The sequence below is a fragment of the Pseudophryne corroboree genome, chromosome 12 (genome assembly GCF_028390025.1).
Source record: "Pseudophryne corroboree isolate aPseCor3 chromosome 12, aPseCor3.hap2, whole genome shotgun sequence".
Classification (NCBI taxonomy): Eukaryota; Metazoa; Chordata; class Amphibia; order Anura; family Myobatrachidae; genus Pseudophryne; species Pseudophryne corroboree.
In genome coordinates this window covers 158,210,001-158,235,424 of record NC_086455.1, presented here as the reverse complement: position 1 = coordinate 158,235,424, position 25,424 = coordinate 158,210,001, and the positions used below count along the sequence as shown (strand labels likewise).

Below are 25,424 nucleotides of genomic sequence, written 5' to 3'. Positions count from 1 at the left end.
TGACCTGTCGACCTAGATCATGTCGACCTAGAAACCCTGTCGACCAATAGTGGTCGACCTAGATAGTGTCGACCTAGAGATCGGATCCCAGGAGGTACAAGGAGGCTCTGTACACTAAGAGCCTGATTCTGAGTTTGAAGCAAGGCCACCTTGGTAAAACCATGTTGCATTGCAGGTGGGGTAGATGTATAATGTGCAGAGAGTGTTACAGTAGATGTTGGAGGAGGCGTGCCAACGCAAATCCAAACTGCAGTATAAAGAATAAAGCTACCCAGCATGTGTGGGCTACATGCAGAAGCCTACAGTATTCACCCTGCATGCAATATATACAGTATATGGGTCACTCCATACGAAGTGGTCCAATTATGAATATTTTGGTTGCTTGACCATTTTTTTTTAGAAAAATTATTTTTTCGTCAGTTATCTCTCCTATATGCCAAGAGTTTAAAACCACTAATACTTATTCTTACTTGCTTCCATGTAGAAATGGCAGCCATCTTTACATCATGGCAGACAGCGATTGTCGTGTTTTTAGGCATTTACGCTAATGCGGATATCTCAGGACTGGGATGTGGTAGAGCCTTGGGACAAACACCATTGTTCTCGGCAAACTTTGGGCTACAGTTCTGGTTTCATGCATAGATTACCTTATTTCACTTTAATAGTGAAAAAGAGGGAACGAGAACAAAATATTTGGGAAAATATGACTTTTCAGTGTGTCATTACTCAGCTTGGAAAGAAATATCAGGTTTCAGTATTATTGCTGACACTGATATTTGTGTCCTACTGTTTGTATTAGATTTTGGAATTTAAAAAAAATTTTTTTTCAAAATGTTGCCAACTTTAGGCCTAAGCATCGCGGGTTTGTGAAAATGGGAAAAAATAAATTTTTTGACACAAGTCAAGGTTCATGTGGCCGGAGACCCCCCTACCATGCACACTGAAGGGGTTAACCCTCAGCTGCCCGGCGCCATTTTATGGACAATAGGCACTTGGCGCCACTTTTAAATATGCCCTGGCGCTAGGCGCCATATTTAAATTGTATAGGCGTTATGCGCAGAGTGTTTAATAATGTTTAAAAAATTTAATTTTATGCAGCGCCGCGGTCCCGGACCTCTCCGGAGATACCGAGAGCCGTTGTCCGCTGCTGCACACAGATTGGGCCGCATTCAGTTTGCCAAGTAATGCAGACAGTAATGGGGACATTGATGGACATTTACAAGTTTTTGAAAGGACTTGCAAACTACATGATTTACCCAAGTCGGTGTAGGTGAGACACCTTGTGCCCACTCTGCATGGAGAGGCCTATCGAGGAGTGGCCACTGAGGACTGTGGAAAGTATGATGAATTCGCAAAGGCCCTCCTCCAGCGATTCTTCGTCACTCCCGAGTCTTACAGGAAGAAGTTCCGGGACCTGCCCAAGAATCCTAGCAGCACCCATGAACAGTTCGCCACCCAGCTGCGGCAGTACATGGTGAAGTGGGTAGAGGAATCCTAGTCCACTACATGGTACGCACTGATCGGACTGATTTGCAGGGAGCAGTTCTATCGCAGGTGCACCCCAGAAGTGAAGGAGTGGGTGCTAGACTGGGAGCCATCCAGCTTAAATATGGCTGCCCAGTTAGCAGACAAGTATGTGGCAATTCGGCCACATGGGCAGAAACACCCAAGCAGCAGCCAGCCCCAAAGGACTGTACCACCAGGGGGACATCCCTCTACATCTCATCGCCCCCCAAAGCAAGCATCTTCCAACCCGGGTGCTTTTGGCCAGCAACCGCCCTGTAATGCCCCTGCCAGTAATCAGAGGCCACCGGAGCCACGCCTGGACAAAAAGTGCTATGGCTGTGGGAAAAATCGGACATCTGAGGATGAACTGTCCTGCATCCCAAGCACCCCAGACTCGTGCCCCAATCCGAGTGCTGGAGCCCAAATTGCTTGCTTAACTCATGGAGATGAGCCTTCAGAGACTGTTCCCCCTCCAGTCAGTCCGATGGAGTGTGGTGAGAACCAGGTGGACTCTGCGGAGAGAGTCACCTGCATGGCTAAGAAGCCCCAACAAAATATGTGGTGGCACCTGTAGCCAGTCCAAGTGGGGCCCCTGCAGGGCAAAGGCATAAGAGACTCTGGGGCCTCCATCACTGTTGTGAGCCCCCACCTTGTCGATCCAGCTGCAGTGATGCAGGGTTGCACTGCAAAAGTTAATGTGGCCAATGGGCTAGAGCGAAAAGTGCCCATGGCCAGAGTCTACCTAGACTGGGGAGCTGGACAAGAGCTGCGAGATGTTGCCGCGATGGATGGCCTCCCAACTGATTTTGTCTTGGGAAATGATCTTGGTGGAGGAATCATTACCGCCTTTGCGAACGCCATCACCCAGAGTCAAGTGGCCAGACTACAGTTGTCATTGTCTCCACCAGCGCAGCCCAGCCCAGAGGAAAAGACCATAGCGGCTAGACAACTGCCAACCACAGCGTAAGCCAGCCCAGAGGAAAAGACAGCAGCGGCCAGATCAGCACATCTGCCCAACCTGCTCTTTGCCGCTGATGGGCCTACATCCCCTAGCAGCGCAGAGGATGTCAGTTCCAGTTTGTTGAATCCTGTGGGGGTGCCCATTGATGCTCCTGACCCAAGTGGTTTGCCAACTTCGGCGGTGAGTGAGTGACCACACTGACCTTACCATGACTGACCCCAACATTCCTCCTGTAAAGTGTACAGACTTATCAGAAAGTGAGGGCCGCAGGCAGTAGTTTAGGGAAGCTCAACTTACTGACCCATCCCTAAAAGGTATGAGGCGCCAAGCTGGCAGTGGCCTTGTTGGGATGGGGGCAGGGAGTGTGACCTGGTGGAAAGGGTTACTGTACCGGGTAGCCAAAGTAGAAGGGGATAGGCCATTGTGGGAGCAAGTTCAACTGGTAGTTCCCAGGAGCTTTGGGGATCAACTGATGTAGGCTGCACATGAAATCCCTTTGGCAGGACACCAGGGGAGGGACCGAACACTGAGGTGCCTGACACAGAACTTTTTCTGGCCCGGAGTGTCGGATGACATCCGGACCTTCTATAGGTCATGTGATGTATGGCAACGGCTTGGACGCCCCAGTGTTTGGGCTCCCCTGAGGTCTTTGCCAATAGTCAGGGAACCTTTCCAACGGTTGGCCGTGGATATAGTAGGTCCCCTACCTGTGCCCAGTAGATCGGGGAAGAGATACATCCTCACCGTTGTGGATTATGCCACCCGGTATCCAGAGGCTGTGGAAAAGGCAGCGGATGCTCTGCTAGGCATATTTAGTAGAGTAGGGTTCCTCAGTGAGATCCTAACCGATCAAGGGACGCAGTTCATGAGTGATCTGGTCCAGTGTCTCTGGGCGAGGTGTGGAGTGAACCAACTCCGCACCACCCCCTATCACCCGCAGACAAATGGACTTTGCGAGAGATTTAATGGCACTCTGAAGCAGATGCTACGGGAATTTGTGACTTCGGAGGGGGGAGACTGGGAGCGATATCTGCCACACCTCCTGTTTGCGTATCGGGAGGTGCCACAGGAGTTGACCGGATTCTCGCCCTTCGAGTTACTATATGGCCACAGAGTCCGTGGACCTCTTAACCTGTTCCATGAGTCTTGGGAAGGGGAGCTGACCCACCAGGATGAGTCCGTGGTGGAGTACGTGTTGAAGCTTAGAGATCGGTTAGAGAATCTCATGGGGCTTGCGCAAGTGTATCTTGTGGAAGCGCAGACCAAGCAAAAGACCAAGCGTGCCCTGGTCTTCGGAGTAGGGCAGAAGGTACTGGTTCTGGTCCCCACACGTCAGAACAAGCTCCAGGCTGCCTGGGCGGGACCGTACACTGTCACAAAACACCTAAGTGACACGTGGTGTCATTTGACCGATGGTAGGAGACAGCGTACCTACCATGTAAACATGTTAAAGGCATACCATGAGCGTGTGGAGTCGGTAGCCACTGTATGCTGCCTACCGATGAAGGAACCAGGAAATGGTCCCATTCCTGACCTCCTCGCGGATGCCAAGGGTGAGGGTGGTGTAGAGGAAGTAAACTGGAGCAGTGAGCTTGGTAACCTCAAGAGGGAGCAGCTTGAGTCAATGCTGAGGTCCTTTGAGGCCTAGTTCAGCAGGAAGCCCAGTCTGACTTGCTCTTCAGGTTTATGACTTTCATATTATCCACAAGCAAGGCAAGGCTCAGATAGCAATGCGGATGGACTGTCACGTCAGGAGGAGCCTGAACCCCCATGGAACTCCCGGTAACCCCGATAAGGACTGAGGGACCAGGGACCAAATCATTGGGACATGGGTCCCTGGTTGACCCGCTTGAATGGGGGAGAGGAGTGTGGCTGGAGACCCCGATGCCACGCGAACAATGGTGGCTGCGGCACTGAAGGGGATAACCCTCAGCTGCCTGGTGCCGTTTTATGGACAATAGGTGCTTGGCGCCACTTTTAAATATGCCCTAGCGTTAGGCACCATCTTTAAATTCTATAAGCGCTAGGCGCTGTGTGTTTAATAGTGTTTAAAAAATGTAATTTTATGCAGGGCCACAGGTAGCCCCCCGGCGCGCTGAGCAGTACGTGTGCACCGTGGGAGAAGGGGGAGCAGCTGCAGCTGGGAGACCAGCTCCTGCTGCAGCGCTCAGAGTGTGCCACCGCTGGGGGCCGGAAACTCTGCTCCCGGCGCCTCAGCACTATGGAGGTGGCCAGCCGCGGCAGCCGGGATGAGCGTCCCAGGCTGCTGCGCTGCTGGGGGGGGTGCCACTCACGGTGGCCCCCTATGCGGCAGAGGTGCATGTAGGGTGCTGGATGCTGGGGTCCGGGAGTTACGCTCCCGGTGCCACGGAGACACAGAGCCACGGCGGCCGGGACAAGCGTCCTGATCTGCCAAGCTTCTGGGGAGTGCGCCGCAGCCCAGATCACCAGCAGGGGCTGTGGCGACGCAACAGAACCATGCACTGCCTGAGGGGTCACCGGGCTAGCTGGCCTCCCAGTGCAGCATAACGGGTTAGGTTGCCGCTGCAGCCAGGAGAGCTTTCCTGGGCTGCAGGACTAAGAGAGCCCAGCGCTGGGCATAAAACAATAGCTCTGGATGAAATGTATTAATATATTATGTTGTGACGCACTGAGCTGCGGATAGCAGATCCCCCAGCTGCAGTGCCTGGGTATGTAGAGCCTAGAGCAGGGTACAGGCTCATTGTATATTTAAAGAAACATGTACAGTGTATTTAAATGTATTTTAAAGGAGTGTGCACTTACTTGGTACTGTGTCCCAGGAGGGGGGAATCCATTACTGTGCAGGCTGTTGGATTCTCCCAGTCCTTTTCCCTAAAAACGGAATGCCTTCCCCTCTAGCCTCCCACATGGAAGTATCATGAGAAGAGAGAGGAGCAGCTCAGCTTCCCAACAAGCTGAGTGGTTTTCTGGAGCTCAATAGGGATCCCCTTTGGTGAGCAGGAAACCCTGACAGGGGATCTAGGCTGCCCATCTCTGGAGCCCGAATCCAGGCTGCAGATGGTGAGCTAGGTCCCAGGCAGATTACTGGAAGTTTAGGCGGGAAAACTTCCCCCAGCCTAGACTGAATGTCACCGGGGCGGATACCGATCCTCCAGGATGGAACAGTCAAAGGAGAGTGACCACTCCCCACTGTCCATAGAGGACAATGGTAGCTGCGCATGTCACTAAGGCATTCACAGCACTTGGGTACACAGCGATTGGTTGTAAACTACAGGGCGGACTTACCCCCTGTGGTACTGTGTGGAAAATTGACATAAAAATGAGGCCTGCGAGCCTCAAAAGTGTATTATACCATTTTCACTCTGCTGTAAACATCTACTGTATTGCTAAGTTCTTTTCAGAACTATTTTTGGGCAAATAAACATCTTCTGCCTCAAGACGACCGCTCCATCTTGTGACCTGCAGGCTAGGCGAAACCTAGCTCCATTTTCCGGCTGTCCAGGGTGCACCCAGCGTCTCCAAGCTCTGCCTTCCGCCTGCTACCGTGCTGTGCTTAAGCGCAAGCGACGATTGTGGATTCGTCAAAACCACACGGGTGGTAAGATAGTGTGGAGTCTGGTGGTGGCAGCATAGTACCCGCCCACTGCACAATGTGTGGAGTCAGTAACAGGCAGTTACTGATGGTAAGTGGGAATCCCCTAATTGGCCAGGTCCCATGTGACCTAAACTCCATTCTGTGCCTGGGGGCGGGACGCGAAGCGGTGAAGGTTCTCGTACGGAATCATCCGGTCACAGTTCATATGATTCTAGTCAGTGTGGGGTTTGCAAGTATGATATATTCTTTGGGCGATATTCAATTGTTTTGCTGGCCCAATCTCCCATCTAAAGTGATGGGTGGTCTTGTGGCATAATTAAAAAAAAAAAAAAATTGTGCCGAATGCGCCCATAGAGATTGGGTTTAGTTGTGTAAAGCAGCTAAGCCTGACTAATAAGTTGGGCGCAATCGCCTAAAGTGCCATTTGGTGCTTAAACGGGCCACTTTTCGTGCATTTCACCTCGCCAACCCCAGGGGAATGCAGGTGCAGGAAGCCATCTTGCCCGAACGGAGGAACAATTGAATTGCTCCATTGGGTGCCATCTAGTGGCTGCCGGTGCGCACCACAATTGAATATTGCCCTTTGTGTTCTACTGAACATTGGTACTCTGAAAGGTTCAGGATATTTACAACTGATTAGTGAAAACTGTACGCATTCTATGGTGTCCTACCCTGAGGACGGCCGCGTCCTTTAAGATGAGAGAAGTTATAGATATACAGAGAAGTTGAAGCGTTACATATACATCCTGGCCCTGTCTGAGGAATACATGCTCATGTAGCAGTTAATGCCTGGAGGTCACACTAAGGGGTTATTACTCCTGTGTGTGGACGCACAGGGAAGGGTGGAGGCTTCTGTGTCTTACAAGGCTATCCAATAACGCTTTATTTTCCTGCAGATGGCTGTGGGCCTATAATCTCTTCACACACATTGTAAGCAGAAATCAAAAGACAACCTGGCTTAAGCTGTTCTAATAGGAGGAGGTGCGGTAGGGGAAACAGTCCTGTATATACTGCCTCCTCCCAGCTCCTGTCTTAGACAGTGGGGGTGGCTGGGCCTTGTGGTTCCAGAGCAGTTAGCGAGCTGCAGGCCACCTGCTCGTTTGCAACAAGGAAATAATTAGCCAGCAAGGGAAGCTCCTGCCTTGTGGGAAGCAGTGTCTAACAGGGCATTTTGGAACTTGTACTTTCACTACCTAAGCCTTTTTGCCGGGAATTAGCTGGGATGGGATGTATGGTTCTAGCGATCCAGTATATGCAATCTAATGGAAACCTGCATGTCTCTAGGTCTTCCTCCCTCGCAATGGATGGATGCTTCAGGCCAGTTTTCCAGCCTGCGTGATCAGCGGCTGTTTGCTTAGTGCTGCGCGGCGTTTAGCGGGGGTCAGCACAGGCATTAACTGCAGACGGGGAACGTGTGATAGATGAAAACAAATTGTAATCCCGGTAATCTCCCCGTTACCTGCCTCTGCACACACAGATTAGGGGGAATCCGAGCAGCAGGCACTTCCATAAACACTACGAATCTAAGCGGCAATTACATGAGCACAAAATAACAGCCATGTTTATTCGCCCTGCGTGAGGACAAGTCTTTGGTTTCTGTTATTACAGAGTCTTGTTTTCACACTCGGCTGCCTTAGAGACTTCGCTACATAAGATCTGACGAGTCAGGATGGAACGTTGGCCGGGACCCACATGGCACAGTAGCCAAATGGCCTAATTTCTAGGCTTTGTCCCAAGGCATTGGGATCTGTCCTTGGGGTTGTTGTTGGCGACACCATTTAACTAACGAATACTTTCACTACGTTATCAAGTGGTGAAAAGCCTTAATGTTAACGGTAACCCTCTCCGGCAGTAAGGTTCACCGGCTTTGCACGGGCAATCCTATTTACTGGGATGTCGGTGGTATTTGTACTGTGGCAAGCATCAATACAAAATCATCACTGTCACCTCTTGTTGATAAATAGATCCCTAACATTTAAAGCGTGTATACCATTATCATAATGATGCAGCAGAAGGTTAACGGAAGATGTACATATACGCTGCCAATGTCCGATCACGCGCTTTGATGTTAAACTCCAGCGGGGACATTTAACTGCCCATCTCGCGGTGAATAGGGTTTAGTTGCACTACCCTGAGAGGGCGCAAAGTCCAGTAAGCAGATTTCTCTGGCGTTAAATAATAAGATGGGTTACGCAGGCCTAGAATCGCCGTAAATTAGGCTAAAACTAGCTTGACAAATAGAGACCGGACGGTGTGTATGGGCATCTGCTCAGTAACACTTCTCATGGCTGTTGACACAAATTCTGGGACAGTGAGGAGCGCTCTCATAGAAAACACTGATTTAAACAGAAAGTCGTGGACAGCGGGTCTAATTCTGATGTGTAAGTAAAGCAAAAAAGCAAGTAACTTTACATCCGGAACAAACCATGTTGCAATGCAAAGGGAGAAAATACATTTATATTTTTTTCTATGCAGGATAAATACTGGCCTCTTTGTGCAGTCCAGGCCCCCTCTCCAAAATATACTCTTTTGCATGTAGCCATTTTACGCAGTACTTTAGATTCCAGTTTGGACACACCCCACCCAAATCTAAATCTCTCTGCACATATTACATCTGCCCCACCTGCAGTGCAGCAAGGTATGTGCCAAGAAATCTGCATAGGACAGCCTACCCGTGAGAGCTGTCCTTTGCAGACTTTCAGGTATAGGACCCAGGAGGCTCTCTGCGCTTGTGCAGAGTGACATAGCGGCCGCGGTTGGTGCTGGGAGGGATCTGATTGGATCTCAGGAAGAAATGTGGTAAAAACTCTAACAACTGGATTTACGGGGGGGGGGGGGGGGGGGAGAGAATCACATTTTAGACTTTAGTACATCCCGACTTTCTATGGTAACTCCTCAAAACCTCCAGAAGTATGTGAAAGGAAGAACCTCAGTACTCTGCACAGTTAGGGGTAATGGCAGTCCTGCTTGCTGTACTGAGGAAAACTTATTAGAACTTTGTATTTTCCAATAAATACCGAAGCACAAATTGCGCCAAGTCTTGGCAACATTTCTCAAACAAAACTGCAAAACTTTCAGCAAATCCAACAACTATACACAAGGTTTATATTGTTTCGCTATGCCAAGGATTCTGTATAAAAGTTAACCTTTGTATTTGCCATTTTAAGACTACTTAAAAGAGTTTTAATACAGCTTTCTCTTGTCTTGGAGCTTAGCTGCCTGGATGCAGCCCTGCAAACCTAACGTGCGGCCCCCGGTTCCCCTACTGGATGACATTCATTTGTAATAGTTTTCAGACCGCGAACACAGTTATGTCAGAAATGCTCCCCTCTCGGTGGATATATTTGGAAAGCGCTGTTTTGGACTTCTGTAAAAATGTCTGCTGAGACTCCTGCTTGAAGCTCAGAGTTCTAAAGGACTTTAGATATACATTAAGTTTATGGCGGTAGATGGAACCCTTTAAAGGGGCGTGCCCACTGGATACATTTTACCTGAAAGGTTGCACCTTAGCCAGAACAAAAGTATCGGTTCCGCTGCATCATCCAACTCTGGCCCTCATTCTGAGTTGTTCGCTCGGAAAAAATCTTCGCATCGCAGCGATTTTCCGCTTAATGCGCATGCGCAATGTCCGCACTGCGACTGCGCCAAGTAAATTTGCTATGCACTTAGTAATTTTACTCACGGCTTTTTCATCGTTCTGGCGATCGTAATGTGATTGACAGGAAATGGGTGTTACTGGGCGGAAACAGGCCGTTTTATGGGCGTGTGGGAAAAAACGCTACCGTTTCCGGAAAAAACGCAGGAGTGGCCGGAGAAACGGAGGAGTGTCTGGGCGAACGCTGGGTGTGTTTGTGACGTCAAACCAGGAACGACAAGCACTGAACTGATCGCAGATGCCGAGTAAGTCTGAAGCTACTCAGAAACTGCTACGAGGTGTGTAATCGCAATATTGCGATTACTTCGTTCGCAATTTTAAGATGCTAAGATTCACTCCCAGTAGGCGGCGGCTTAGCGTGAGCAACTCTGCTAAAATCGCCTTGCGAGCGAACAACTCGGAATGAGGGCCTCTGTTCAGGAAACGTTTCTGTCTTCCAGACAGTTCTGTAGACTATTGTAAACTGTTGGTTTATTAGCTCAATTTACTGACCTCTCTAGAGAGCCTGGAAACATTATACTAGTCACACAGGGCCTGAATCAGATGTGGTTGGGGTAGCTATCACTGCTGCTTACATGGAAGCATCAACACTAGCACTATTATGGTAATGCAGCAGGTCATTCCGACCCGTTCGCACGCAGCGGTTTGTCGCTGCGGTGTGAACGGGTCTGGAATGCGCATGCGCGGCGTCACGGACAACGAAGAAAGCGGTCGCAGAGGCGACCGCAAGAAGATTGACAAAAAGAAGGCGTTCCATGGGCGTCACCAGACCGTTGCCTACAGTTTTCGGGGAATGGTGAAGAAAACGCAGGTGTGTCCAGGAGAACGGAGGGCGGATGTCTGACGTCAAAGCCGGCCCCAGCATCAGCTGAGATCGTCGCACAGGGTAAGTATGTCCAGGGCTAGTCTTGTTCTGCATGAAATTTTTTTAGCTTAGCAGGGCTGCACAAGCGATCGCCCCCCTGCTAAGCTAAAATACACTCCCCCATAGGCGTGGGCTAGTTGATCGCAGCAGCAGCAAAAAGTTGCTGGCTGCGATCAACTCGGAATGATCACCTATACACTGATAACTATTTGCAGTGATGTATATGTCTGGATTAGGCAGGAGCATGCACTCACGCAAGGTAAATGGATGCGTTCCACCCCTCCAACCACTCTCACTGCTAGGGAGATGGAACAGATGTAGGTATCGGGAAATGGGTAAGTATTGGAGGTGGGATGGGACAGGTCAGGAGGGCAGGACAGAACATCAGAGAGGGGTTCCGAGTGGGACAGAGCTGTGGTGGGGGAACAGATAGGAACAATTTACTAGTATATATTATTAGTATTATTATTACCAGTTATTTATATAGCACACACATATTCCGCAGCGCTACAGAGAATATTTGGGCGTTCATATCAGTCCCTGCCCCAGTGGAGCTTACAATCTATATTCCCTACCACATGTAACATAGGGTTCATTTTGTCGGGAGCCAATTATCCTACCAGTATATTTTTGGGGTGTGAGAGGAAACCGGAGTACCCAGAGGAAACCCACGCAATCACGGGGAGAATATACAAACTCCACACACTTAGGGCCATAGTAGGAATTGAACCCATTTCCTCAGTGCTGTGAGGCAGTAATGCTAACCATTATATATATATATATATATATATATATCGATTGCTCAGTAACTGGACTGGATTGTGCGGTAACGTCCTAATGTATGTGGTGGACTCTAATGGAGGAAGACAGCAGAAGTAGTAGACAGCTGTTCTGTGGACGACCTGGATAGATGGGAGCGTAATGGATTTCCAATGAATATGCTGAATATTCTGTCCTCACAAGGATTTTATTATGCTACTAAACTGAATGTATTTTTAGAATTCATTTTACGTCTCTGCTGCTTATAATTTATGGCTCCATATAAGGTGTGTTGCTTCATCGTTGCTTTAAGTATGGTTTATTACATTGTGTATGTGCTACAATGTAATAGGGATTTACTGTACTTCACCTAATGGTTAGTGACCACATCATCTACTTCTACCTATAGGGTTAAAGAGCCTATAATCTGGTTGTTACATTAGAGGTTGATGATCCTATAATCTGCCTGTAATATTAGGGGTTAATGATCCTAGAATCTGTTTGTTACTAAATGTGTTAGGCTGGGTACACACTTGCCGATTGTCACATCAGATGTAACATTGTGCAAGAACCCCCCCTGCAAACAATATCGTTCATACACACTGGGCAATATCGTTTGCGTCTGGTCAGTGACAGCATGCACCCACATCCCGCATGCTGCCTTGTACAATATCTTTAGATTTCAAGTTGAAAACTATAGATATTGTACATCATTAACGACCCGCGGGCGCGAGCATCGTTAACAATATACTGGACGATGTGAACGATATATCGCCGATCTACCCAGGGCAACACTCTAGTGAAAAAATATATAGTATATATGTGTATTTACATACATGTTTGGCAGCTTTTTGCAGAATCTACATTTAAACCAAATTGTGAAAATAATCAGCAAAGGACGAGAACAAGAGCAGAAGCTAATACAGTTATAATGCCTGGGTGGCAGTGCCAGTAATGGATGAGAGCAGGAGCTAATACAGTAATACTGCCCGGGATGTATGGTGGCAGTGCCAGTAATGGACGAGAGCAAAAGCAGGAGCTAATACAGTAATAATGCCCGGGTGGCAGTGCCAGTAATGGAGGAGAGCAGGAGATAATACAGTAATAATGCCCGGGTGGCAGTGCCAGTAATGGACGAGAGCAGGAGCAAAGCTAATACAGTAATAATGCCCGGGATGCACGGTGGCAGTGCCAGTAATGGATGAGAGCAGGAGCTAATACAGTAATAATGCCCGGGATGCACGGTGGCAGTGCCAGTAATGGATGAGAGCAGGAGGTAATACAGTAATAATGCCCGGGATGCATGGTGGCAGTGCCAGTAATGGATGAGAGCAGGAGGTAATACAGTAATAATGCCCGGGATGCACGGTGGCAGTGCCAGTAATGGATGAGAGCAGGAGATAATACAGTAATAATGCCCGGGATGCACGGTGGCAGTGCCAGTAATGGATGAGAGCAGGAGCTAATACAGTAATAATGCCCGGGATGCATGGTGGCAGTGCCAGTAATGGATGAGAGCAGGAGGTAATACAGTAATAATGCCCGGGATGCATGGTGGCAGTGCCAGTAATGGATGAGAGCAGGAGCTAATACAGTAATAATGCCCGGGATGCATGGTGGCAGTGCCAGTAATGGATGAGAGCAGGAGCTAATACAGTAATAATGCCCGGGATGCATGGTGGCAGTGCCAGTAATGGATGAGAGCAGGAGCTAATACAGTAATAATGCCCGGGATGCACGGTGGCAGTGCCAGTAATGGATGAGAGCAGGAGCTAATACAGTAATAATGCCCGGGATGCAAGGTGGCAGTGCCAGTAATGGATGAGAGCAGGAGCTAATACAGTAATAATGCCCGGGATGCATGGTGGCAGTGCCAGTAATGGATGAGAGCAGGAGGTAATACAGTAATAATGCCCGGGATGCATGGTGGCAGTGCCAGTAATGGATGAGAGCAGGAGCTAATACAGTAATAATGCCCGGGATGCATGGTGGCAGTGCCAGTAATGGATGAGAGCAGGAGCTAATACAGTAATAATGCCCGGGATGCATGGTGGCAGTGCCAGTAATGGATGAGAGCAGGAGCTAATACAGTAATAATGCCCGGGATGCACGGTGGCAGTGCCAGTAATGGATGAGAGCAGGAGCTACTACAGTAATAATGCCCGGGATGTATGGTGGCAGTGCCAGTAATGGATGAGAGCAGGAGGTAATACAGTAATAATGCCCGGGATGCACGGTGGCAGTGCCAGTAATGGATGAGAGCAGGAGCTAATACAGTAATAATGCCCAGGATGCATGGTGGCAGTGCCAGTAATGGATGAGAGCAGGAGCTAATACAGTAATAATGCCCAGGATGCACGGTGGCAGTGCCAGTAATGGATGAGAGCAGGAGGTAATACAGTAATAATGCCCGGGATGCACGGTGGCAGTGCCAGTAATGGATGAGAGCAGGAGCTAATACAGTAATACTGCCCGGGATGCACGGTGGCAGTAATGGAGGAGAGCAGGAGCTAATACAGTAATAATGCCAGAGTGGCAGTGCCAGTAATGGACGAGAGCAAAAGCAGGAGCCAATACAGTAATAATGCCCGGGTGGCAGTGCCAGTAATGGATGAGAGCAGGAGCTAATACAGTAATAATGCCCGGGATGCATGGTGGCAGTGCCAGTAATGGATGAGAGCAGGAGCTAATACAGTAATAATGCCCAGGATGCATGGTGGCAGTGCCAGTAATGGATGAGAGCAGGAGCTAATACAGTAATAATGCCCGGGATGCATGGTGGCAGTGCCAGTAATGGATGAGAGCAGGAGGTAATACAGTAATAATGCCCGGGATGCACGGTGGCAGTGCCAGTAATGGATGAGAGCAGGAGATAATACAGTAATAATGCCCGGGATGCACGGTGGCAGTGCCAGTAATGGATGAGAGCAGGAGCTAATACAGTAATAATGCCCGGGATGCATGGTGGCAGTGCCAGTAATGGATGAGAGCAGGAGCTAATACAGTAATAATGCCCGGGATGCATGGTGGCAGTGCCAGTAATGGATGAGAGCAGGAGCTAATACAGTAATAATGCCCGGGATGCACGGTGGCAGTGCCAGTAATGGATGAGAGCAGGAGCTAATACAGTAATAATGCCCGGGATGCACGGTGGCAGTGCCAGTAATGGATGAGAGCAGGAGCTAATACAGTAATAATGCCCGGGATGCACGGTGGCAGTGCCAGTAATGGATGAGAGCAGGAGATAATACAGTAATAATGCCCGGGATGCATGGTGGCAGTGCCAGTAACGGATGAGAGCAGGAGCTAATACAGTAATAATGCCCGGGATGCATGGTGGCAGTGCCAGTAATGGATGAGAGCAGGAGCTAATACAGTAATACTGCCCGGGATGTATGGTGGCAGTGCCAGTAATGGATGAGAGCAGGAGATAATACAGTAATAATGCCCGGGATGCACGGTGGCAGTGCCAGTAATGGATGAGAGCAGGAGCTAATACAGTAATAATGCCCGGGATGCATGGTGGCAGTGCCAGTAATGGATGAGAGCAGGAGCTAATACAGTAATAATGCCCGGGATGCATGGTGGCAGTGCCAGTAACGGATGAGAGCAGGAGCTAATACAGTAATAATGCCCGGGATGCACGGTGGCAGTGCCAGTAATGGATGAGAGCAGGAGATAATACAGTAATAATGCCCGGGATGCATGGTGGCAGTGCCAGTAATGGATGAGAGCAGGAGGTAATACAGTAATAATGCCCGGGATGCATGGTGGCAGTGCCAGTAATGGATGAGAGCAGGAGCTAATACAGTAATAATGCCCGGGATGCATGGTGGCAGTGCCAGTAATGGATGAGAGCAGGAGCTAATACAGTAATAATGCCCGGGATGCATGGTGGCAGTGCCAGTAATGGATGAGAGCAGGAGCTAATACAGTAATAATGCCCGGGATGCACGGTGGCAGTGCCAGTAATGGATGAGAGCAGGAGCTACTACAGTAATAATGCCCGGGATGTATGGTGGCAGTGCCAGTAATGGATGAGAGCAGGAGGTAATACAGTAATAATGCCCGGGATGCACGGTGGCAGTGCCAGTAATGGATGAGAGCAGGAGCTAATACAGTAATAATGCCAGAGTGGCAGTGCCAGTAATGGACGAGAGCAAAAGCAGGAGCCAATACAGTAATAATGCCCGGGTGGCAGTGCCAGTAATGGATGAGAGCAGGAGCTAATACAGTAATAATGCCCGGGATGCATGGTGGCAGTGCCAGTAATGGATGAGAGCAGGAGGTAATACAGTAATAATGCCCGGGATGCATGGTGGCAGTGCCAGTAATGGATGAGAGCAGGAGCTAATACAGTAATAATGCCCGGGATGCATGGTGGCAGTGCCAGTAATGGATGAGAGCAGGAGCTAATACAGTAATAATGCCCGGGATGCACGGTGGCAGTGCCAGTAATGGATGAGAGCAGCAGATAATACAGTAATAATGCCCGGGATGCATGGTGGCAGTGCCAGTAATGGATGAGAGCAGGAGCTAATACAGTAATAATGCCCGGGATGTATGGTGGCAGTGCCAGTAATGGATGAGAGCAGGAGCTAATACAGTAATAATGCCCGGGATGTATGGTGGCAGTGCCAGTAATGGAGGAGAGCAGGAGCTAATACAGTAATAATGCCCGGGATGCATGGTGGCAGTGCCAGTAATGGATGAGAGCAGGAGGTAATACAGTAATAATGCCCGGCATGCATGGTGGCAGTGCCAGTAATGGATGAGAGCAGGAGCTAATACAGTAATACTGCCCGGGATGCACGGTGGCAGTGCCAGTAATGGATGAGAGCAGGAGCTAATACAGTAATAATGCCCGGGATGCATGGTGGCAGTGCCAGTAATGGATGAGAGCAGGAGGTAATACAGTAATAATGCCCGGGATGCACGGTGGCAGTGCCAGTAATGGATGAGAGCAGGAGCTAATACAGTAATAATGCCCGGGATGCACGGTGGCAGTGCCAGTAATGGATGAGAGCAGGAGCTAATACAGTAATAATGCCCGGGATGCACGGTGGCAGTGCCAGTAATGGATGAGAGCAGGAGCTAATACAGTAATAATGCCCGGGATGCACGGTGGCAGTGCCAGTAATGGAGGAGAGCAGGAGCTAATACAGTAATAATGCCCGGGATGCATGGTGGCAGTGCCAGTAATGGAGGAGAGCAGGAGCTAATACAGTAATAATGCCCGGGATGCACGGTGGCAGTGCCAGTAATGGATGAGAGCAGGAGGTAATACAGTAATAATGCCCGGGATGCACGGTGGCAGTGCCAGTAATGGATGAGAGCAGGAGCTAATACAGTAATAATGCCCGGGATGCACGGTGGCAGTGCCAGTAATGGATGAGAGCAGGAGCTAATACAGTAATAATGCCCGGGATGCACGGTGGCAGTGCCAGTAATGGATGAGAGCAGGAGCTAATACAGTAATAATGCCCGGGATGCACGGTGGCAGTGCCAGTAATGGATGAGAGCAGGAGGTAATACAGTAATAATGCCCGGGATGCATGGTGGCAGTGCCAGTAATGGATGAGAGCAGGAGCTAATACAGTAATAATGCCCGGGATGCACGGTGGCAGTGCCAGTAATGGATGAGAGCAGGAGGTAATACAGTAATAATGCCCGGGATGCATGGTGGCAGTGCCAGTAATGGATGAGAGCAGGAGCTAATACAGTAATAATGCCCGGGATGCACGGTGGCAGTGCCAGTAATGGATGAGAGCAGGAGCTAATACAGTAATAATGCCCGGGATGCATGGTGGCAGTGCCAGTAATGGATGAGAGCAGGAGCTAATACAGTAATAATGCCCGGGATGCACGGTGGCAGTGCCAGTAATGGATGAGAGCAGGAGCTAATACAGTAATAATGCCCGGGATGCACGGTGGCAGTGCCAGTAATGGATGAGAGCAGGAGGTAATACAGTAATAATGCCCGGGATGCATGGTGGCAGTGCCAGTAATGGATGAGAGCAGGAGCTAATACAGTAATAATGCCCAGGATGCATGGTGGCAGTGCCAGTAATGGATGAGAGCAGGAGCTAATACAGTAATAATGCCCGGGATGCACGGTGGCAGTGCCAGTAATGGATGAGAGCAGGAGATAATACAGTAATAATGCCCGGGATGCACGGTGGCAGTGCCAGTAATGGAGGAGAGCAGGAGCTAATACAGTAATAATGCCCGGGATGCATGGTGGCAGTGCCAGTAACGGATGAGAGCAGGAGGTAATACAGTAATAATGCCCAGGATGCATGGTGGCAGTGCCAGTAATGGATGAGAGCAGGAGCTAATACAGTAATAATGCCCAGGATGCATGGTGGCAGTGCCAGTAATGGATGAGAGCAGGAGCTAATACAGTAATAATGCCCAGGATGCACGGTGGCAGTGCCAGTAATGGATGAGAGCAGGAGCTAATACAGTAATAATGCCCGGGATGCACGGTGGCAGTGCCAGTAATGGATGAGAGCAGGAGCTAATACAGTAATAATGCCCAGGATGCACGGTGGCAGTGCCAGTAATGGATGAGAGCAGGAGCTAATACAGTAATAATGCCCAGGATGCACGGTGGCAGTGCCAGTAATGGAGGAGAGCAGGAGCTAATACAGTAATAATGCCCAGGATGCATGGTGGCAGTGCCAGTAATGGATGAGAGCAGGAGCTAATACAGTAATAATGCCCGGGATGCATGGTGGCAGTGCCAGTAATGGATGAGAGCAGGAGGTAATACAGTAATAATGCCCGGGATGCATGGTGGCAGTGCCAGTAATGGATGAGAGCAGGAGCTAATACAGTAATAATGCCCAGGATGCACGGTGGCAGTGCCAGTAATGGATGAGAGCAGGAGCTAATACAGTAATACTGCCCGGGATGTATGGTGGCAGTGCCAGTAATGGATGAGAGCAGGAGCTAATACAGTAATAATGCCCGGGATGCATGGTGACAGTGCCAGTAATGGATGAGAGCAGGAGCTAATACAGTAATAATGCCCGGGATGCATGGTGGCAGTGCCAGTAATGGATGAGAGCAGGAGCTAATACAGTAATAATGCCCGGGATGCACGGTGGCTGTGCCAGTAATGGATGAGAGCAGGAGCTAATACAGTAATAATGCCCGGGATGCACGGTGGCAGTGCCAGTAATGGATGAGAGCAGCAGATAATACAGTAATAATGCCCGGGATGCACGGTGGCAGTGCCAGTAATGGATGAGAGCAGGAGCTAATACAGTAATAATGCCCGGGATGCACGGTGGCTGTGCCAGTAATGGATGAGAGCAGGAGCTAATACAGTAATAATGCCCGGGATGCACAGTGGCAGTGCCAGTAATGGATGAGAGCAGGAGGTAATACAGTAATAATGCCCGGGATGCACGGTGGCAGTGCCAGTAATGGATGAGAGCAGGAGCTAATACAGTAATAATGCCCGGGATGCACGGTGGCAGTGCCAGTAATGGATGAGAGCAGCAGATAATACAGTAATAATGCCCGGGATGCATGGTGGCAGTGCCAGTAATGGATGAGAGCAGCAGATAATACAGTAATAATGCCCGGGATGCACGGTGGCAGTGCCAGTAATGGATGAGAGCAGCAGATAATACAGTAATAATGCCCGGGATGTATGGTGGCAGTGCCAGTAATGGATGAGAGCAGGAGCTAATACAGTAATAATGCCCGGGATGCACGGTGGCAGTGCCAGTAATGGATGAGAGCAGGAGATAATACAGTAATAATGCCCGGGATGCATGGTGGCAGTGCCAGTAACGGATGAGAGCAGGAGCTAATACAGTAATAATGCCCGGGATGCATGGTGGCAGTGCCAGTAATGGATGAGAGCAGGAGCTAATACAGTAATACTGCCCGGGATGTATGGTGGCAGTGCCAGTAATGGATGAGAGCAGGAGATAATACAGTAATAATGCCCGGGATGCACGGTGGCAGTGCCAGTAATGGATGAGAGCAGGAGCTAATACAGTAATAATGCCCGGGATGCATGGTGGCAGTGCCAGTAATGGATGAGAGCAGGAGCTAATACAGTAATAATGCCCGGGATGCATGGTGGCAGTGCCAGTAACGGATGAGAGCAGGAGCTAATACAGTAATAATGCCCGGGATGCACGGTGGCAGTGCCAGTAATGGATGAGAGCAGGAGATAATACAGTAATAATGCCCGGGATGCATGGTGGCAGTGGCAGTAATGGATGAGAGCAGGAGGTAATACAGTAATAATGCCCGGGATGCATGGTGGCAGTGCCAGTAATGGATGAGAGCAGGAGCTAATACAGTAATAATGCCCGGGATGCATGGTGGCAGTGCCAGTAATGGATGAGAGCAGGAGCTAATACAGTAATAATGCCCGGGATGCATGGTGGCAGTGCCAGTAATGGATGAGAGCAGGAGCTAATACAGTAATAATGCCCGGGATGCACGGTGGCAGTGCCAGTAATGGATGAGAGCAGGAGCTACTACAGTAATAATGCCCGGGATGTATGGTGGCAGTGCCAGTAATGGATGAGAGCAGGAGGTAATACAGTAATAATGCCCGGGATGCACGGTGGCAGTGCCAGTAATGGATGAGAGCAGGAGCTAATACAGTAATAATGCCCAGGATGCATGGTGGCAGTGCCAGTAATGGATGAGAGCAGGAGCTAATACAGTAATAATGCCCAGGATGCACGGTGGCAGTGCCAGTAATGGATGAGAGCAGGAGGTAATACAGTAATAATGCCCGGGATGCACGGTGGCAGTGCCAGTAATGGATGAGAGCAGGAGCTAATACAGTAATACTGCCCGGGATGCACGGTGGCAGTGGCAGTAATGGAGGAGAGCAGGAGCTAATACAGTAATAATGCCAGAGTGGCAGTGCCAGTAATGGACGAGAGCAAAAGCAGGAGCCAATACAGTAATAATGCCCGGGTGGCAGTGCCAGTAATGGATGAGAGCAGGAGCTAATACAGTAATAATGCCCGGGATGCATGGTGGCAGTGCCAGTAATGGATGAGAGCAGGAGCTAATACAGTAATAATGCCCAGGATGCATGGTGGCAGTGCCAGTAATGGATGAGAGCAGGAGCTAATACAGTAATAATGCCCGGGATGCATGGTGGCAGTGCCAGTAATGGATGAGAGCAGGAGGTAATACAGTAATAATGCCCGGGATGCACGGTGGCAGTGCCAGTAATGGATGAGAGCAGGAGATAATACAGTAATAATGCCCGGGATGCACGGTGGCAGTGCCAGTAATGGATGAGAGCAGGAGCTAATACAGTAATAATGCCCGGGATGCATGGTGGCAGTGCCAGTAATGGATGAGAGCAGGAGCTAATACAGTAATAATGCCCGGGATGCATGGTGGCAGTGCCAGTAATGGATGAGAGCAGGAGCTAATACAGTAATAATGCCCGGGATGCACGGTGGCAGTGCCAGTAATGGATGAGAGCAGGAGCTAATACAGTAATAATGCCCGGGATGCACGGTGGCAGTGCCAGTAATGGATGAGAGCAGGAGCTAATACAGTAATAATGCCCGGGATGCACGGTGGCAGTGCCAGTAATGGATGAGAGCAGGAGATAATACAGTAATAATGCCCGGGATGCATGGTGGCAGTGCCAGTAACGGATGAGAGCAGGAGCTAATACAGTAATAATGCCCGGGATGCATGGTGGCAGTGCCAGTAATGGATGAGAGCAGGAGCTAATACAGTAATACTGCCCGGGATGTATGGTGGCAGTGCCAGTAATGGATGAGAGCAGGAGATAATACAGTAATAATGCCCGGGATGCACGGTGGCAGTGCCAGTAATGGATGAGAGCAGGAGCTAATACAGTAATAATGCCCGGGATGCATGGTGGCAGTGCCAGTAATGGATGAGAGCAGGAGCTAATACAGTAATAATGCCCGGGATGCATGGTGGCAGTGCCAGTAACGGATGAGAGCAGGAGCTAATACAGTAATAATGCCCGGGATGCACGGTGGCAGTGCCAGTAATGGATGAGAGCAGGAGGTAATACAGTAATAATGCCCGGGATGCATGGTGGCAGTGCCAGTAATGGATGAGAGCAGGAGGTAATACAGTAATAATGCCCGGGATGCATGGTGGCAGTGCCAGTAATGGATGAGAGCAGGAGCTAATACAGTAATAATGCCCGGGATGCATGGTGGCAGTGCCAGTAATGGATGAGAGCAGGAGCTAATACAGTAATAATGCCCGGGATGCATGGTGGCAGTGCCAGTAATGGATGAGAGCAGGAGCTAATACAGTAATAATGCCCGGGATGCACGGTGGCAGTGCCAGTAATGGATGAGAGCAGGAGCTACTACAGTAATAATGCCCGGGATGTATGGTGGCAGTGCCAGTAATGGATGAGAGCAGGAGGTAATACAGTAATAATGCCCGGGATGCACGGTGGCAGTGCCAGTAATGGATGAGAGCAGGAGCTAATACAGTAATAATGCCAGAGTGGCAGTGCCAGTAATGGACGAGAGCAAAAGCAGGAGCCAATACAGTAATAATGCCCGGGTGGCAGTGCCAGTAATGGATGAGAGCAGGAGCTAATACAGTAATAATGCCCGGGATGCATGGTGGCAGTGCCAGTAATGGATGAGAGCAGGAGGTAATACAGTAATAATGCCCGGGATGCATGGTGGCAGTGCCAGTAATGGATGAGAGCAGGAGCTAATACAGTAATAATGCCCGGGATGCATGGTGGCAGTGCCAGTAATGGATGAGAGCAGGAGCTAATACAGTAATAATGCCCGGGATGCACGGTGGCAGTGCCAGTAATGGATGAGAGCAGGAGCTAATACAGTAATAATGCCCGGGATGCATGGTGGCAGTGCCAGTAATGGATGAGAGCAGGAGCTAATACAGTAATAATGCCCGGGATGCACGGTGGCAGTGCCAGTAATGGATGAGAGCAGGAGATAATACAGTAATAATGCCCGGGATGCACGGTGGCAGTGCCAGTAATGGAGGAGAGCAGGAGCTAATACAGTAATAATGCCCGGGATGCATGGTGGCAGTGCCAGTAATGGATGAGAGCAGGAGCTAATACAGTAATAATGCCCGGGATGCACGGTGGCAGTGCCAGTAATGGATGAGAGCAGGAGCTAATACAGTAATAATGCCCGGGATGCATGGTGGCAGTGCCAGTAATGGATGAGAGCAGGAGCTAATACAGTAATAATGCCCGGGATGCATGGTGGCAGTGCCAGTAATGGATGAGAGCAGGAGGTAATACAGTAATAATGCCCGGGATGCATGGTGGCAGTGCCAGTAATGGAGGAGAGCAGGAGCTAATACAGTAATAATGCCCGGGATGCACGGTGGCAGTGCCAGTAATGGAGGAGAGCAGGAGCTAATACAGTAATAATGCCCGGGATGCACGGTGGCAGTGCCAGTAATGGATGAGAGCAGGAGCTAATACAGTAATAATGCCCGGGATGCACGGTGGCAGTGCCAGTAATGGATGAGAGCAGGAGGTAATACAGTAATAATGCCCGGGATGCATGGTGGCAGTGCCAGTAATGGATGAGAGCAGGAGCTAATACAGTAATAATGCCCGGGATGCACGGTGGCAGTGCCAGTAATGGATGAGAGCAGGAGCTAATACAGTAATAATGCCCGGGATGCATGGTGGCAGTGCCAGTAATGGATGAGAGCAGGAGCTAATACAGTAATAATGCCCGGGATGCACGGTGGCAGTGCCAGTAATGGATGAGAGCAGGAGATAATACAGTAATAATGCCCGGGATGCACGGTGGCAGTGCCAGTAATGGATGAGAGCAGGAGCTAATACAGTAATAATGCCCAGGATGCACGGTGGCAGTGCCAGTAATGGATGAGAGCAGGAGCTAATACAGTAATAATGCCCGGGATGCATGGTGGCAGTGCCAGTAATGGATGAGAGCAGGAGCTAATACAGTAATAATGCCCAGGATGCACGGTGGCAGTGCCAGTAATGGATGAGAGCAGGAGCTAATACAGTAATAATGCCCGGGATGCACGGTGGCAGTGCCAGTAATGGATGAGAGCAGGAGCTAATACAGTAATAATGCCCAGGATGCACGGTGGCAGTGCCAGTAATGGATGAGAGCAGGAGCTAATACAGTAATAATGCCCAGGATGCACGGTGGCAGTGCCAGTAATGGAGGAGAGCAGGAGCTAATACAGTAATAATGCCCAGGATGCATGGTGGCAGTGCCAGTAATGGATGAGAGCAGGAGCTAATACAGTAATAATGCCCGGGATGCATGGTGGCAGTGCCAGTAATGGATGAGAGCAGGAGGTAATACAGTAATAATGCCCGGGATGCATGGTGGCAGTAATGGACCCTTCCGCCAGAGTCAGACTGTGGGTCATGCAGATGAATAGACGTTACTTACACAGTGATCAGGTGGGTGCCGTTGAATGCATAACCATGGATCTCGGTATATCCATTGTTGTACAGTTTCCTGAATGGAGAGAGAAAGAATGAACCATATGAAATGTTTATTTATTGTAGACTGATTACACAGAGCATAACAATATTACATCGTTGCTTTTAGATTAAGAACCCACGTAGTAAAAATAATGTACTGGTGTCTGGTTGTGCAACTCTTATGAAAGGTTTTCCCGTCCTCCTCTGAGTTATGTTGCAGGAGATGCGGTCAGGAAGGCACCATGTATCAAACATTTAGGACTTGCCAAGGATTGCAGCCCATGTGGATTGGTGTTCCCCAATGTATTGCCCAAGTTACTGGCAGTGCCACCACTATCCCCACCTCACATAAGACTAATTAAGCAAAGGGTACTACTACCTCACAGCACTGAGGTCATGGGTTCAATTCCTGCCACTGCCCTAACTGTGTGGAGTTTGTATATTCTCCCGATGCTTGCGTGGGTTTTCTCTGGGTACTCCGTTTTCCTCCCACAATCCAAATATATACTGGTAGGTTAATTCACTCCCGACAAATTATAACCATAATGTATATGCAGATGTGTGTGAGCATATGATAGGGAACACAGGGCCTAATTCAGACCTGATCGCAGCAGCAAAATCTTTCTCTAATGGGCACCCATGTGCACTGCAGGTGGGGCAGATGTAACATGTGCAGAGAGAGTGAGATTTGGGTGGAGTGTGTTCAAACTGAAATCTAAATTGCAGTGTAAAAATAAAGCAGCCAGTATTTACCCTGCACAGAAACAATATAACCCACCCATCACATGTTACATCTGCCCCACCTGCAGTGCACATGGGGGGTAATTCAGACCTGATCGTAGAAGCAAATTTGTTAGCAGTTGGGCAAAACCATGGGGGTCATTCCTACCCGTTCGCACGTAGCGGTTCTTCGCTGAGGTGCGTACGGGTCGGAACTGCGCGCCGTGCGCATTGTGCATGTGAGTCGTTGCCCGGCGACAGACGTCGCCAGGCAACGGAGTGCCAAGCGGGAAAAAAGACGCAGCGCTGGACGGAAGAAGATTGACAGCGGAGAGGTGTTCCGGGGCGGATACTCACCGTTGGAGGCCGTTTTCGGGGAGTGGTAAGAAGAACGCAGGCGTGTCCAGGCGAACGGAGGGCGGATGTCTGACGTCAGTACCGGGACCTTCATCGCTGGATCCGTCGCACAGGGTAAGTATTAGGGAGGCCAATCCCGGGCCGTTTTTTCAATCCCGGGATTCGGGATTGAAAAACGGTCAATCCCGGGATTCCCGGGATTGCAGTAGGGACCAGTGAAAGATGTAGGGAGCAGCGCTGGAGGGAGGGTGTAGGTAGCGGTGCGGGAGGTAGGGAGGGGGCAGGTAGCGGTGCGGGAGGTAGGGAGGGGGTAGGCAACTAGGCATAGGTGTGCGCAGACACTGACAGGCGGGTGCCGCTCCGGACTCCCCCCCCCCCCCCCCCCCCCCCCTCCACGGCACGGCATTATAGTGTTCTCTCACCTCCCTGTCCTGAATATAGACTGCTCACCTGGGCGGCCCAGGTAAGCAGTCTATGTCCAGGACAGGGGAGGTGATAGAACACTATAATGCCGTGCAGTGGAGGGGGGTGGGGGGTGGGTGTAGGTAGTGGTGCGGGAGGGTT

General features: G+C 49.9%; 1 protein-coding gene across 1 annotated transcript in view; it reads right to left on the bottom strand.

Moving 5' to 3' along the window:
* The window catches only part of TSHR (thyroid stimulating hormone receptor), a 162,685-nt gene that overhangs the window by 9,318 nt on the left and 127,943 nt on the right, over positions 1-25,424 (bottom strand). Inside the window, 1 exon segment of the mRNA XM_063948223.1 lies at positions 23,749-23,817. Within this exon segment, the coding sequence (XP_063804293.1) occupies positions 23,749-23,817 (69 nt within the window).